General features: G+C 49.9%; 2 protein-coding genes across 2 annotated transcripts in view; one reads left to right on the forward strand and one right to left on the reverse strand.

Annotated features, from left to right (window-relative positions):
* PEA15 (proliferation and apoptosis adaptor protein 15) overlaps positions 1-17,288 on the forward strand; it is a 156,238-nt gene that overhangs the window by 96,166 nt on the left and 42,784 nt on the right. The window lies entirely within an intron of this gene.
* Positions 7,129-9,412, reverse strand: LOC138639191 (uncharacterized). Its single transcript, XM_069728739.1, has 2 exons — positions 9,366-9,412; positions 7,129-8,368 (listed from the first exon to the last, which is right to left on the reverse strand). Exon 2 carries the CDS (start codon positions 8,319-8,321, stop codon positions 7,374-7,376), a length of 948 nt encoding a protein of 315 aa, XP_069584840.1. The 5' UTR covers positions 8,322-8,368; positions 9,366-9,412; the 3' UTR covers positions 7,129-7,373.

The raw sequence follows: 17,288 nt of genomic DNA on the forward strand, positions 1-17,288 counted from the left end.
AGTGCCCCCATAATAACAGCGATATCCACAGTGCCCCATAATAACAGCGATATCCACAGTGCCCCCTAATAACAGTGATATCCACAGTGCCCCTTAATAACAGTGATATCCACAGTGCCCCCATAATAACAGTGATAGCCACAGTGCCCCATAATAACAGTGATATCCACAGTGTCCCCATAATAACAGTGATATCCACAGTGCCCCATAATAACAGGGATATCCACAGTGCCCCCATAATAACAGTGATATCCACAGTGCCCCCATAATAACAGTGATATCCACAGTGCCCCCATAATAACAGTGATATCCACAGTGCTCCCATAATAACAGTGATATCCACAGTGCTCCCATAATAACAGTGATATCCACAGTGCCCCCATAATAACAGCGATATCCACAGTGCCCCATAATAACAGCGATATCCACAGTGTCCTCATAATAACAGTGATATCCACAGTGCCCCATAATAACAGTGATATCCACAGTGTCCCCATAATAACAGTGATATCCACAGTGCCCCCTAATAACAGTGATATCCACAGTGCCCCTTAATAACAGTGATATCCACAGTGCCCCCATAATAACAGTGATAGCCACAGTGCCCCATAATAACAGTGATATCCACAGTGTCCCCATAATAACAGTGATATCCACAGTGCCCCATAATAACAGGGATATCCACAGTGCCCCCATAATAACAGGGATATCCACAGTGCCCCCATAATAACAGTGATATCCACAGTGCCCCCATAATAACAGTGATATCCACAGTGCCCCATAATAACAGTGATATCCACAGTGCCCCATAATAACAGTGATATCCACAGTGCCCCATAATAACAGTGATATCCACAGTGTCCCCATAATAACAGTGATATCCACAGTGCCCCCATAATAACAGTGATATCCACAGTGCCCCATAATAACAGTGATATCCACAGTGCCCCCATAATAACAGTGATATCCACAGTGCCCCCATAATAACAGTGATATCCACAGTGCCCCATAATAACAGTGATATCCACAGTGCCCCTGTCTGCTGAGCCGTGTATCTAATCCTATCCTGTGTGATACTGTCTGCTGAGCTGTGTATCTAATCCTATCCTGTGTGATACTGTCTGCTGAGCCATGTATCTAATCCTATCGTGTGTGATATTGTCTGCTGAGCCATGTATCTAATCCTATCCTGTGTGATACTGTCTGCTGAGCCGTGTATCTAATCTTATCCTGTGTGATACTGTCTGCTGAGCTGTGTATCTAATCCTATCCTGTGTGATACTGTCTGCTGAGCCGTGTATCTAATCCTATCCTGTGTGATACTGTCTGCTGAGCTGTGTATCTAATCCTATCCTGTGTGATACTTTCTGCTGAGCTGTGTATCTAATCCTATCCTGTGTGATACTGTCTGCTGAGCTGTGTATCTAATCCTATCCTGTGTGATACTGTCTGGTGAGCCGTGTATCTAATCCTATCCTGTGTGATACTGTCTGCTGAGCCGTGTATCTAATCCTATCCTGTGTGATACTGTCTGCTTTGCTGTGTATCTAATCCTATCCTGTGTGATACTTTCTGCTGAGCTGTGTATCTAATCCTATCCTGTGTGATACTGTCTGCTGAGCTGTGTATCTAATCCTATCCTGTGTGATACTGCCTGCTGAGCCATGTATCTAATCCTATCCTGTGTGATACTGTCTGCTGAGCTGTGTATCTAATCCTATCCTGTGTGATACTGTCTGGTGAGCCGTGTATCTAATCCTATCCTGTGTGATACTGTCTGCTGAGCTGTGTACCTAATCCTATCCTGTGTGATACTGTCTGCTGAGCCGTGTATCTAATCCTATCCTGTGTGATACTTTCTGCTGAGCTGTGTATCTAATCCTATCCTGCGTGATACTGTCTGGTGAGCTGTGTATCTAATCCTATCCTGTGTGATACTGTCTGCTGAGCTGTGCATCTAATCCTATCCTGTGTGATACTTTCTGCTGAGCTGTGTATCTAATCCTATCCTGTGTGATACTTTCTGCTGAGCCGTGTATCTAATCCTATCCTGTGTGATACTGTCTGTTGAGCTGTGTATCTAATCCTATCCTGTGTGATACTTTCTGCTGAGCCGTGTATCTAATCCTATCCTGTGTGATACTGTCTGTTGAGCTGTGTATCTAATCCTATCCTGTGTGATACTTTCTGCTGAGCCGTGTATCTAATCCTATCCTGTGTGATACTGTCTGTTGAGCTGTGTATCTAATCCTATCCTGTGTGATACTTTCTGCTGAGCCGTGTATCTAATCCTATCCTGTGTGATACTGTCTGCTGAGCCGTGTATCTAATCCTATCCTGTGTGATACTGTCTGCTGAGTCCTGTATCTAATCCTATCCTGTGTGATACTGTCTGCTGAGCCGTGTATCTAATCCTATCCTGTGTGATACTGTCTGCTGAGCTCTGTATCTAATCCTATCCTGTGTGATAATGTCTGCTGAGCTGTGTATCTAATCCTATCCTGTGTGATACTGTCTGCTGAGCCGTGTATCTAATCCCATCCTGTTTGATACTGTCTGCTGAGCCGTGTATCTAATCCTATCCTGTGTGATACTGTCTGCTGAGCTGTGTATCTAATCCTATCCTGTGTGATACTGTCTGGTGAGCTGTGTATCTAATCCTATCCTGTGTGATACTGTCTGCTGAGCTGTGTATCTAATCTTATCCTGTGTGATACTGTCTGCTGAGCCGTGTATCTAATCCTATCCTGTGTGATACTGTCTGCTGAGCCGTGCATCTAATCCTATCCTGTGTGATACTGTCTGCTGAGCTGTGTATCTAATCCTATCCTGTGTGATACTGTCTGCTGAGCCGTGCATCTAATCCTATCCTGTGTGATACTGTCTGCTGAGCCGTGCATCTAATCCTATCCTGTGTGGTACAGTCTGCTGAGCTGTGTGTCTAATCCTATCCTGTGTGATACTGTCTGCTGAGCCGTGTATCTAATCCTATCCTGTGTGATACTGTCTGCTGAGCCGTGCATCTAATCCTATCCTGTGTGATACTGTCTGCTGAGCTGTGTATCTAATCCTATCCTGTGTGATACTGTCTGCTGAGCTGTGTATCTAATCCTATCCTGTGTGATACTTTCTGCTGAGCCGTGTATCTAATCCCATCCTGTGTGATACTGTCTGCTGAGCCGTGTATCTAATCCTATCCTGTGTGATACTGTCTGCTGAGCTGTGTATCTAATCCTATCCTGTGTGATACTGTCTGCTGAGCCGTGTATCTAATCCTATCCTGTGTGATACTGTCTGCTGAGTCCTGTATCTAATCCTATCCTGTGTGATACTGTCTGCTGAGCTGTGTATCTAATCCTATCCTGTGTGATACTGTCTGCTGAGCTGAGTATCTAATCCTATCCTGTGTGATACTGTCTGCTGAGCATTGTATCTAGCCGTATACTCCGGGCACATGCAGTGGATACAAGAGTGTTGTGCTGTCCGTTCAAATTAGCGTTTTGCGTGTTTGCGTCGGGCGACGCAGAGGCGACGCATGCGTCATGCGCCCCTATATTTAACATGGGGGGCGCATGGACATGCGTTGTGCTGTGTTGTGCGACGCATGCGTTTTTTTTGCCGCAAGCGTCAGGCGCAGAAAACGCAATAAGTTGCATTTTTTTGCGTCCAAATTTCGGCAAAAAACGACGCATGCGTCGCAAAATGCAGCGTTTTTGCGTGCGTTTTGGTGCGTTTTTATTTGCGTTGTGCGTTGCGTCGCTGACGCAGCGGCGCACAACGCAAATGTGAACGTAGAGCTTTAGTGCGGTGCAATTTCCACTCTTCTTGCCGTCCCCGCCGAGGTCACATGTGGATGTCCCGCATTACCCGAGTGTTAATCTCACAGACAGCATGTCTCCCTGCGCCTGGCACTGGTTATATAATAGGGGGATTGGGGTCTTCCAGCACGTTCACGGTAGCGCTAATCATGGCATTTAAAGGGGAAGTACCTCTATTTTAGAATTATATGACTGCTACGACCCAAGACCGTTTTCTCCCATCAAGTGACACACACAACAGTTATCGTAACTTTTAAAACTTTATTGGGAAATATACTCATAACATTTCCATCTTTTACTTTGGGTAAATATTTTTTGGTCGCAGCTTAAACCGGCAGTATCTGCCAACAACAGGGGTGTAGGGAGATTACTACCTTCCGGTCTCCCGGGCAGGTATCTTCACCACCAACAAAAACTCCACCCTTCCGCCAAGGAGGAGCGAACCTAGAGAGCTACGACCCAACCCAATGCATGCACCGCCTGAACCACGCCTTCTCTAATACCATTGAGGAAGATATCTATTCCCGCCTCATTCAAATGAACTCCGTCTGGAAGCAGAAAACCGGAATTGTCCCCCTCCAGCCGATGGTGCCGAACAACTATACCATTTTTAAACCTTACAAAACGCGATATCCTCTGATTCAACGTGCGTCTGGATCTCTCCATAGCATTCAACTCCCTGGCCCCCCGCCACACCAGCCTTGGGATAACTTCGGACCAGACCAGACGCATCAATGGGAAAAACTCGGAAACTTGTCCATGTCTGATCTGATCAGTGTAAGTAGTTCAGCCAGTGGGGACGAAGCCAGGTCGTTTCCTCCGGCATGGATGACGACAATGGTGGGGGATGAAGCCACCCGTGCAATATGAACCACCTCCGGAAGGACTTGGGACCACATCATGCCTCTCATGCCACGCCATATCACGTCGACATCGTTGAACCCCAGGGATCGCCCTCCTGGGCCCAATTCAGCGCGGCGGGCAGCCCAATAGACGTATGAGTGACCCACTATCCAGACACTGGGTCGCACCCCATCTGGGAATAAAATGCAAACAGTTAGACAATAACCGACAATCAAAGGAAATTAACCGATGTATTACCAAAGCTGCTCCCGTATTATGATAGTACTAAAAACAACCCAAATTTTTTATAGCAATAAGTCAGGCCTGATGTATCTATTAAAACAGCGAGATCTCCATCTACCCACCCTTTGAATTTCTGATTCGAACAAACCCGCTCTAGATGCTTCTGTTGCTGCGCCTATACGAAATGAGTGAGTCCCAAATTCTGCTGCGGACATTCCAACCATTGACAACGTACGTCTCAATATAGCTAAAAATTGGCCCGACACTAGTGGAACCCAATTTTCATGTACGAAAAATTGAGAACCATCCTTCCTAACTCGCGTGTAATTCAAAATTAGCATTAACGGGCATATGTCCTTGTTGATGGCAAATATAGGGAACCAAGTTCCCCTACCTTCTTGATCAGTTTTGGATTTACGTATTCTAATCCTAGACCGTCGTTGCAAATCAGAATGTCCTCCCGCCTAAGGCCACCCGGTTTATTCAAAGCAGTAGGAACAATCTCACTGACCCGCATGGCCCCAAAAAATGCTAGGCCAAACGCCGCTGATGTTAGCGCAGCTTCGTATTTGGAATCGCAAACAGAATCCGTTGCCTTAACCAAGTTCACTAACAAATCAAAGGATATAGGACGCCTGTTATCACCGTGCTTATTTGCTCGTCGCCAACCTTTCAGTATCTGGCTAACCAGAAAATGTTTAGTGGAATCCGGCCAGCCTCGCAGCTTGAAATGGAACGCTAGCGCAGACATACGATTGCGCGCCACTGAACCCGACACTCCCATAGCATACATCTTGGATAAGAACCCCATTGTCACCTGCATTCGAGCCTCCTCTGAAGACCCCACTGGTTTTCCTTCTGCTAAAAAGCACCACTCCTTCCACACCTTACCATATGCTTTCCAGGTTGACGGGGCTATCGAAGATCGTATTAGCGGCATCAGGTCCCCAGGACATCCCAGATCGACTGTGGGCATTCCACCTCCTCCAAGGGCTCCTGAATGCGCCGTCCCAGTACATCCTGCGAGTGAGACCCAGTTAGTAACTCAGACACCTTCTCATTGCTGACGATTAGTGCGTTCGCTTTAAACCAAACATTAAATGTTAAACATTTCAATACTATGAACCTAATTAGGTCTAACACCAACGATGAAGGAGATGCTAGGTAGTTGATGGCATGAGCCCCGCTAACGGTTTTAAGGTGAAGACGAATACGCTTGTTGGCCAATTGTGAACCCCAGATTTCCATGGCCACTGCCACCGGAAGGAGGTCAATCAGGGTTGGCTCTGCGTGCCAATTCCTGTGAACCCATAAAGCAGGCCAATTCGCTGAACACAATTTGTTACCCAGACGAATGCTGAAACCAGTGTGGCTTGACGCCGCAAAAACAAACCCATGTCCTCATTTGAGCATTCTGACTCCTGAAAGCAAGTCCTACCATTGTAGTTGTTGAGGAACAGCTTCCATGTGTTTAAATCAGAACGTAGATGTGCTGTAATCCTGATTCTATGGTGGCTTTGTTTCACTCCTCTCGTGGCTATCATTAATCTGCGCGAGAAGATCCTGCCCGCTGGCATGACCCTACAGGCAAAATTCAAGGAGCCAAGCATTGACTGCATTTGCGTCAATGTGACTTTACCAACCGAAATACATCCGCTAATGAGTTCCAGCAGTTTCTTAATTTTCTCCATCGGCAACCTAAATTCCATGGCGACCGAATCGATTTCGATCCCGAGGAATGTGATCACTGATACTGGCCCAATCGTTTTTTCAGGGGAAAGTGGGACCCCGAAATGTTCCATGGCATCTTTGAATTGGGCTAGGGTTGTGGAGCAAACATCTGATCCAGCTGGACCAACTATCAAAAAGTCATCGAGATAGTGCGTGATGGCGGTTTGCCGAGTCATTTTGCGAGCAACCCATTCTAAAAACGTACTAAATAATTCGAAATAAAAACAGGAAATAGAACACCCCATGGGAAGACATGTGTCATAATAGTATAGATCCTCAAATTTAGCTCCCAGTAGGTGGTGACAGTCCGGGTGTACCGGAAGCAGCCGGAACGCGGATTCTATGTCCGATTTTGCCATAAGGGCCCCCGGGCCCGCGCTTCTGACTAAGTCGATCGCTTTGTCAAAGGAAATGTAAGTGACGGCTGTTTCATCCCTGGGTATACCATCGTTAACCGACATACCCTTGGTGCATGATAGGTGATGAATTAATCGGTATTTACCTGACTCTTTTTTGGGAACTATACCCAAGGGGGAAACCCGTAAGTTAGGAAAAGGTGGGGAATTGAAGGGACCGCGAAAGCGACCCAACCTGATTTCCTTGTCCAACTTCGCTGCTAGTACGTCGGGTAATTCCTTTGCGGATTGTAAGTTTGTGGCCAATTGTGGCTCCGGGGACCAATTAAATGGGATGAAGAACCCATATGAGAAACCGAAACGCAGTTGCCCCGCAGCCGCTTTATTGGGATATTTGTCCAGCCACGGCTCCATTCTTTTTACGCTCACTGGCGTCGTTAACCTCACCTGTAGAGGGATTTTTTCCGGAGTTAGCTTTTTGGGGTGGTCGTGTGCATTTTGCCACAGGGTGGGAACCTCCGCACGCTGAACACTCATGTCTATATTTGCAGAGCCCATAAAACTTACAGTGTCCTTCATTAAATAACCAGCATGAACCTGGTCTACGCATGACTGTTGCTGCCGCGTTGTTACCGGACCCGGCAGCGGGCCCGTGAAAGGATTGGGTTGCTCTTTGCGCCATCATCAAGCGGAGCCACGAATCCGTGGCTTTCATACCCCAGCCTAATTGGGGGTTGGCGGCCAAGCGACGGCGGAAATCCTCATCATATTTCCACCATGCTGATCCCCCGTGTGCCTTATAGGAGTTGTAGATGCTATCTAGGTATATAAATAGCTCGGAGCACCTTTCGGGGTGCTTCTCCCCCATAACGCATCCCAGGACCGCAAACGCTTGCAACCAGTTATTGATGGTTTTTGCAACTTTTGGTTTACGTTCATATGTTTTTTCTCCCAACCGCCTCTCTCTATCTATCGAGTGCTGGTCCGTGGAGACCAGGGACCATATGTCAATGAAATCATTAGCCCAAATTTGTTCCTTGATGGCGCTATCCAAGTGGGCTCCTAACGGAGGGACCCCACAGAATAGGCCATCCTTGTACACCTCTGGGCGGGGCGGAGGGGGTTGCCTGCAAGGTCCCACTGGTTGTAGCAATTTTGGGTTGACATAGATCCTGCCCCCTGTGGCCGCACTTGCTGCTGCGTCTGAAATATTGGTGTTGGTTCTCTCCCCTCCCCATGCCCCGACAAAGGGGTACTCACCGATCGGTGCATTGGCCTCCGGACAGCTTACTTCCCGTGCCACGGGAGTCGACGGACCTTGGCGTTCCATGCGCTGTATGGACCTACGACGAGAGGACTCCTGCCTGTGTGACCTGCCTGAAGAACTATCAGATGAAGAAGGCGAGCGCCAACGCGAAGCTCTAGACCGTCTGCTACGTCGGCTGGACCTAGATCTATATGAACACCGTTTGCTACCATGACGATCGCGCTTCCTATGCCTGCTTCTGCGATGCTCTCTAGGGGATGACGATGATGACGATGATGATCTGCGCGCGGGGCGAATACCCGCACTCTGTCTGCTATCCAGAGCCGGGGTGCCAGCACCCTGACTTGGGGCACGAACACCGGTTGCCATCAGTGATATTGACGCTGAGGCATTCTGGTGTTCCCCTAATGCCGCCTGCGAGGGAATAATTTGCCCGCCCGGTATTTGTGAATACGGTGTGCTAAAAATAAGTGGGTAAGGTGGAAACTGTGAGTCGCCCCCTATACTAGTCTGGGAGTATGCACCGTGCTGACCTGATGCTAATATTATGTGGGGTGATCCCATGTTCTGCTGTGCTACCGCTGCCCCATCCTTGTCCCTGACAGTATTAGCATTAGCTTCCCCTGCGTTGCTTGAAAGTGGAGGAATACCTCTCTGCGGAGCCTCAGTCTCCTTTCCTGCCGTCCCTGAGTCCTGTGATGAAGCAGACGTTCCTTGAACTCCCCCCATGCTGTTTCTAGTTAGGTGCCCAGCTCTGGCTAATACTGCTGGCACCTGCAGTCCTGCACTCCCTCTTATTGTGCCCGGGGCAGAAGGGGGAATAAAGCTTATGTCGCTAGTCCCCGACTCTTGTGTCTCCCCCACCTGCTGCAGTTCACTTCCTCCCGTCCCGCTGGCGCCGAGAGCAGCAGGGGCGCGCGCACGAGAGCTGCGCGTGCTCTTTTTTGAAATCGCTGGCGGGCTCAGCCGTGCCGGAGGCCGGGTGGCTCTGCGAGAGCGCCAACCCTCCGGCGGCGCCGCCGTCTGCATTATGGCAGGGAAGGAGTCGCTCCTGGTCAGCAAAGCTGCTAGCCAAGCGCTGCCTTCCCTGCCAATCCTCTCCCTCACCGCACTCTCCAGCGGGTCCATCACACCGGCAGCCCAACAGGTCCGGGTCCTGGAATCGGATGTGATTCTGGCGCTTCCTGGCGCCAAGAGCAGGAGATAAGCCCCGCCCCCTCCTCAGGGAGTTAACCCCGTATTCATCCTTGCCTCACTCGATGGGAGATCTCTCACCAACAAGCGTGGAGAAGGCGCAGCAGTCAGGGGACAGCGGCATGAGCCACAGTGTCCCAAACTCCTGCAACAAATAAGTGGCTGTCAAACTCTCCAAGAGACTGTTCATGCAGATAATGAGGTGGGTCTATGTTTTCCTGAAACGGGCTAAAACTCAATTTGACGCACCATACGTGGCGTCAGTTGTCATCACGTTACTGCTCATATGTGATTTGCACAGTCGCTGCTCTTCATAATTCTCTCAATGTTCAATGAAATACTATAGCCCCTACTTCATTGAGAGAAGCTAGTTGGCATGTGACCGTAACTATGATAATCGTATATGGGAGGTCATGTGATGACCACTTCAGCTGGCAAGCAAATCCTGACAGTGTGTGTATTACACGCTGCTAGAACTGGGCATGCTACAGTGCTTAAAGGGAACCTGTCACCCCCAAAATCGTAGATGAGCTAAGCCCACCGTCATCAGGGTCTTATCTACAGCATTCTGTAATGCTGTAGATAAGCCCCAGATGTAACCTGAAAGATGAGAAAAAGAGGATAGATTATACTCACCCAGGGGCGGTCCCGCTGCGGTCCGGGGCCTCCCATCTAGAGGTGCCCTTTCTTTGCTCACACTTTGAGTACAGACCATGCTTTTTTTGTTTACTAGCAGACCAAGCACTTAGCACTAGTGTTGAGCGATACCTTCCGATATCGGAAAGTATCGGTATCGGTTTGGATCGGCCGATATTCAAAAAATATCGGATATCGCCGATACCGATACCCGATCCCAATGCAAGTCAATGGGACCAAAATATCGGAATTAAAATAAACCCTTTCTTTCCTTGTAGGTTCATTCTACCTGAAGGAAAACAACTAAGAATAATGTAGGATGTATGGGGGAGGTGGCGGAGACATTAAAGGCAATGAGGATTAGTCCAATCAAATAGAATAGCATGTTTTTTTGTTTTTTTTAAAGAAGTTCGGATTGAAAAAGATATTGAGTATGTAAATTTTTTTTATTTTGTCAGATATTGATGTTTCACTATTCCACGCCCTTCCCCTTCTTTTTTTTCTTTTTTTTTTTTTTTTCTTTTCCCACACTTTCATCTTCATCATCATCAGCATCCTTGACATCAACTTCTTCACCTTATTCATCTTCTTCTTCATCTTCTACCTATTTTTTTTTTTATTACATTCTTCATATTCATTTTCTTCAACTATTATTATTCTTCCTATTCTACATATTCTTTTTATTCCACTGTTATTATTCTTCCTATTCTACTTCTTCATCATATTCTCATTTGTGACAGGCATTCCCGTAGTTGTTATCTATAAAAGTTGGAAGATTACACCTTCCGTTCTGCCAGTCACAAAAGTTACATTTGTCCGCGTTCAGTTTGGCCTGCAGCATCAGGCTTTATCCAGGGGCACCACGAGGAGGAACGGACTCACCCCCATACACTGCTTAGTCTTCTTCTGCATATAATTTAGATAATATCTTTTGCTCTGATATTAAGTCTTATGCTTAATGTTCTTCTGCTCTTTGTTCTGCAGCCTCTTGTTCTTCTGCTTCTCGGTCTTCCATGTTGTCGTCTCCAGGGTCTTCGTCTCCAGTGTCGTCATCTCCGCCGTCGTCGTCTCAGCCGTCGTCGTCGTCGTCGTCATCGGGGTGGTCTTCCGGGTCGTCGTCATCGGGGTGGTCTTCCGGGTTGTCGACGTTAGGGTCTTCAACTTGGAAATGTAGCAGAAGGTACAAGAAGGCTGAGAAAATGCCAAGAACCAGCTGATGGAACTGGAACTCGGATGGCTACCCGAAGGTTCAAGAGCCTATGGAACTACCGAGGACCAGCTGACGTTACTGGAACCCGGTTACTAAGCAGGAGGTACCCGTGCTAAAAAGCACTACCAAGGACCGCCTGACGTTGGCGGAACTCGGATACCCAGAAGGAGGCACCTAAGCCAAAGGCTCTGCCCGGAACCAGATGACGTTACTGGAACCAGGATGGGGAGCAGAAGGTACAAGAGCAAAAGACACTGCCGAGAACCAGCTGACGGTACTGGAACCCGGATGGGTAGCCGAATGTCCAAGAGCCAATGGAACTACCAAGGACCAGCTGACGTTACTGGAACCCGGTTACTAAGCAGGAGGTACCCGTGCCTGAAAGCACTACCAAGGACCACCTGACATTGGTGGAACTTGGATACCCAGAAGGAGGCACCTAAGCCAAAGGCTCTGCCCGGAACCAGCTGACGGTACTGGAACCAGGATGGGGAGCAGAAGGTACAAGAGCAAAAGACACTGCCGAGAACCAGCTGACGGTGCTGGAACCAGGTGGTGGACCCCAAGGCCCACAGGAGAGGAGAGAACAGCTAGGCCGCGAGGCAGCCGCAGTTACCGAACCCCAACAGTCCTACAGGGGGAGCTGGGCCTACTGGCACTACAGAACCAGCCTTGACTACCAGTTCACGCAGCCCACATAGGAAGCTCCTAAACTGGAGGCACCCTGGAGTTGGCTAACTCGACCGCCCCACGACGGGGCAAGCATAGGCGTCTCAGTGAAGTTGACACAACCCGGAAACAGCTGACGGTGCTGAAACCAGGCTTGGCACGAGGGAGTACCTGTGACAAGAACACTGCCGAGAACCAGCTGGCGGTGCTGGAACCCGGATGCGTTGCCCCAGTGTGCAAGAGCCAATGGCACGACCGAGGACCAGCTGACGGTGCTGGAACCCGGTTACTAAGCTGTAGGTGCCCGCGCTTAAAAGCACTACCAAGGACCGCCTGGCGTTGGCGGAACTCGGCTACCCAGGAGGAGGCACCTAAGCCAAAGGCTCGGCCCGGAACCAGCTGACGGTGCTGGAACCAGGTGGTGGACCCCAAGGCCCACAGGAGAGGAGAGAACAGCTAGGCCGCGAGGCAGCCGCAGTTACCGAACCCCAACAGTCCTACAGGGGGAGCTGGGCCTACTGGCACTACAGAACCAGCCTTGACTACCAGTTCACGCAGCCCACATAGGAAGCTCCTAAACTGGAGGCACCCTGGAGTTGGCTAACTCGACCGCCCCACGACGGGGCAAGCATAGGCGTCTCAGTGAAGTTGACACAACCCGGAAACAGCTGACGGTGCTGAAACCAGGCTTGGCACGAGGGAGTACCTGTGACAAGAACACTGCCGAGAACCAGCTGGCGGTGCTGGAACCCGGATGCGTTGCCTTGCCTATTAAAGATTGTCTTCCTAGAGCCCCAACTAGCGGTGTTGGAGCAAAGGGTAAGCAGGGGGAGATGAGTGTAGGCCGAAGCCTGCACTGGAGGCAGCTTTGTGTCTGCGTTGCGTTTGCAGGACACTTTGCCGGCTACACACTGGGGGAACAGCTGGCGTTGCTGAACCCCACTAACACAATGGCGTGTGTTTTTATCTGTGCAGCTAGCACTTGCGGGCAAAAACTTGCGATGTTAGAGCCCGTGTTGAAGCAGGAGGAGGAGGAGAGGAGCAGAGTGTAGGCCGAAGCCTAGTTGAACCAATTTCAAAGGAAACCTTTAACCCCCCCCTCAGGTGTTACAAAGTACAAGAGACACACCTTGTGCAGTATTAATGCTGCACAAGTGAAAGGTTGCTCTATTAATTTGTCTACTTGCATACGCTGAATGAAAGACATACACAATTTACCCCATTCTACAGTCAAACTGTAGTGGATGCGTGACTTGGTTTTTTGATGAGACGCAGCACAGGTGTCCAAAATAACGCCTTGGTGCTTGGCGCAGCTTCCTGAGCGTTGTTATTTGCTGTACAGGAGTCTGCGCTCTTGTGTTATCCCTTGGCAATGCCCTGTTAGCGCTGCCCGTCTTATGACCTCATTTCATGTTGGCCGGTGCGGTTAACGATGGCCATTAATACCAGACCCACAGTGCCTTTTCATAAAGCCACACTGCGGTGCTGGGATTCGTGGCCTTGAGCAGTAAATATTTTGGCCGCTCACACACGTCCTTACACCTGCTTCAGACTGGGCGGCCTCTGCTGATCCCTTCTCGCATGCCGCGGCCATGAGGCTGCACAGTCTGAAGAAGGCGGAAGGAGATGAGTTAAGACAGGCGAAGATATGCACTGCTCGTGCCCATCAATCACACCCTCGCAGTCAAAATAATTAAGACAACGAGGAGCATTTTATTCAGGCAGGGCGGACGAACAGGCGCAAGTAGCCAACCAATGATGTCAGAAGACGGGAAGCGCTACCAAGGGGGGTGCTGCGTATCATTAGAAAGGAAAGTCACACCTCAGGGACAGTGGAATGGTCTCAAAGAGACACATTTTGTACGTGTTGAGTTCCACGTGGGCAAGGAGAAAACGTCAGCCACCTTGTACAAATGCAGCAGTACTGCTGTACAAGGTGGCTGATATACATAGAAACACCTGTGGGTGGGGGGCAGGCTCCCTTCAATTTCAGTTCATGTGCCTGCGTGGCGTTTGCAGGTCACGTTGCAAGCTACACAGCAGGGGAACAGCTGGCGTTGCTGAACCCCACTGACACATTGACTGGTGTTTTTCTCTGTGCACATTGCATGTCCGGGCAAAAACTAGCGGTGTTAGAGCCCAGGGTCAGCAGGAGGAGGAGGAGAGGAGCAAAGTGTAGGCCGAAGCCTGCACTGGTGGCAGCTTTTGTTCTGTTGTGCCAGCGTGGCTTGTGCTGGACACGTTGCCGACTACACAGCAGGGGAACAGCTGGCGGTGCTGAACCCCACTAACACATTGGCTGGTGTTTTTCTCTGTGCAGCTAGCATTTCCGGGCAAAAACTAGCGGTGTTTGAGCCCAGGGTCAGCAGGAGGAGTAGAGGAGCAGAGTGTTGGCCAAAGCCTAGTTGAACCAATTTCAAAGGTTACCTTTAACCCCCCCCTCAGGTGTTGCAAGGTACAAGAGCCACACCTTGAACAGCATTATTGATGCACAAGTCAAAGGTTGCTCTATTTAATTTTGCTCCTTGCACACGCTGAATTAAACACGTACACTATTTAGCCCATTATACTGTCAAACAGTAGTGGAGGCGTGACTACTAGTCTTTTTAAGGAGACGCAGCACAGGTGTACAAATTTACACCTAGGTGCTGTGCGCAGATTCCTTACCGTTGTTATTTGCAGTACAGGAAACTGCGCTCTTGTGTTATCCCTTGGCAATACCCTGTTAGTGCAGGCCGTCTCATGACCTCATTTCATGTTGGCCGGTGCGGTTAACGATGGCCATAAATCCCAGACCCACAGTGGCTTTTCCTAAAGTCACACTGCGGTGCTGGGATTCGTGGCCTTGTGCAGTAAATATGTTCGCCGCTCACACATGTCCTTACACCTGCTTCAGACTGGGCGGCCTCAGCTGATCCCTTATCGCATGCCGCGGCCATGAGGCCGCACAGTCAGAAGAAGGCGGAAGGAGGGGAGTGAAAACAGGGGAACATATGCACTGCTCGTGCCCATCAATCACACCCTCGCAGTCAAAATATATGAGACAACGGGGGGCGTTGTGTCGGGCAGGGGGGACGCACAGGCACAGCCAGCCAACCAATGATGTCAGGAGACGGGCAGCGCTAACAATGGGGGTGCTGCGTGTCATTAAAAAGGAAAGTCACACCTCAGGGACATTGTAATGGTCTGTAATGAGACACATTTTGTACTTGTTGAGTTCCACGTGTGCAAGGAGAAAAAGTCAGCCACCTTGTACAAATGCAGCAGTACTGCTGTACAAGGTGGCTGTTATACATAGAAACACCTGGGGGGGTGGGGGGCAGGCTCCCTTCAATTTCAGTTCATGTGCCTGCGTGGCGTTTGCAGGTCACGTTGCAAGCTACACAGCAGGGGAACAGCTGGCGTTGCTGAACCCCACTGACACATTGACTGGTGTTTTTCTCTGTGCAGATTGCATGTCCGGGCAAAAACTAGCGGTGTTAGAGCCCAGGGTCAGCAGGAGGAGGAGGAGAGGAGCAAAGTGTAGGCCGAAGCCTGCACTGGTGGCAGCTTTTGGTCGGTTGTGCCAGCGTGGCTTGTGCTGGACACGATGCCGGCTACACAGCGGGGGAACAGCTGGCGGTGCTGAACCCCACTAACACATTGGCTGGTGTTTTTCTCTGTGCAGCTAGCATGTCCGGGCAGAAACTGGTGTTGTTTGAGCCCAGGGTCAGCAGGAGGAGGAGAGGAGCAAAGTGTAGGCCGAAGCCTGCACTGGTGGCAGCTTTTGTTCTGTTGTGCCAGCGTGGCTTGTGCTGGACACGTTGCCGACTACACAGCAGGGGAACAGCTGGCGGTGCTGAACCCCACTAACACATTGGCTGGTGTTTTTCTCTGTGCAGCTAGCATTTCCGGGCAAAAACTAGCGGTGTTTGAGCCCAGGGTCAGCAGGAGGAGTAGAGGAGCAGAGTGTAGGCCGAAGCCTAGTTGAACCAATTTCAAAGGTTACCTTTAACCCCCCCCTCAGGTGTTGCAAGGTACAAGAGCCACACCTTGAACAGCATTAATGATGCACAAGTCAAAGGTTGCTCTATTTAATGTTGCTCCTTGCACACGCTGAATTAAACACGTACACTATTTAGCCCATTATACTGTCAAACAGTTGTGGAGGCGTGACTTGTCTTTTTAACGAGACGCAGCACAGGTGTCAAAATTTGCACCTAGGTACTGGGCGCAGATTCCTGAGCGTTGTTATTTGCTGTACAGGAGTCTGCGCTCTTGTGTTATCCCTTGGCAATACCCTGTTAGTGCAGGCCGTCTCATGACCTCATTTCATGTTGGCCGGTGCGGTTAACGATGGCCATAAATCCCAGACCCACAGTGGCTTTTCCTAAAGTCACACTGCGGTGCTGGGATTCGTGGCCTTGTGCAGTAAATATGTTCGCCGCTCACACATGTCCTTACACCTGCTTCAGACTGGGCGGCCTCAGCTGATCCCTTATCGCATGCCGCGGCCATGAGGCCGCACAGTCAGAAGAAGGCGGAAGGAGGGGAGTGAAAACAGGGGAACATATGCACTGCTCGTGCCCATCAATCACACCCTCGCAGTCAAAATATATGAGACAACGGGGGGCGTTGTGTCGGGCAGGGGGGACGCACAGGCACAGCCAGCCAACCAATGATGTCAGGAGACGGGCAGCGCTAACAATGGGGGTGCTGCGTGTCATTAAAAAGGAAAGTCACACCTCAGGGACATTGTAATGGTCTGTAATGAGACACATTTTGTACGTGTTGAGTTCCACGTGGGCAAGGAGAAAAAGTCAGCCACCTCGTACAAATGCAGCAGTACTGCTGTACAAGGTGGCTGATATACATAGAAACACCTGTGGGTGGGGGGCAGGCTCCCTTCAATTTCAGTTCATGTGCCTGCGTGGCGTTTGCAGGTCACGTTGCAAGCTACACAGCAGGGGAACAGCTGGCGTTGCTGAACCCCACTGACACATTGACTGGTGTTTTTCTCTGTGCAGATTGCATGTCCGGGCAAAAACTAGCGGTGTTAGAGCCCAGGGTCAGCAGGAGGAGGAGGAGAGGAGCAAAGTGTAGGCCGAAGCCTGCACTGGTGGCAGCTTTTGGTCGGTTGTGCCAGCGTGGCTTGTGCTGGACACGATGCCGGCTACACAGCGGGGGAACAGCTGGCGGTGCTGAACCCCACTAACACATTGGCTGGTGTTTTTCTCTGTGCAGCTAGCATGTCCGGGCAGAAACTGGCGTTGTTTGAGCCCAGGGTCAGCAGGAGGAGGAGAGGAGCAAAGTGTAGGCCGAAGCCTGCACTGGTGGCAGCT

Source organism: Ranitomeya imitator, chromosome 1, assembly GCF_032444005.1.
Source record: "Ranitomeya imitator isolate aRanImi1 chromosome 1, aRanImi1.pri, whole genome shotgun sequence".
In the NCBI taxonomy this organism is placed as follows: Eukaryota; Metazoa; Chordata; class Amphibia; order Anura; family Dendrobatidae; genus Ranitomeya; species Ranitomeya imitator.

Excerpts from the sequence above, each read along its gene's own strand:
- LOC138639191 (XM_069728739.1), bottom strand. The coding sequence starts at position 8,321 with ATGGAACGCCAAGGTCCGTCGACTCCCGTGGCACGGGAAGTAAGCTGT.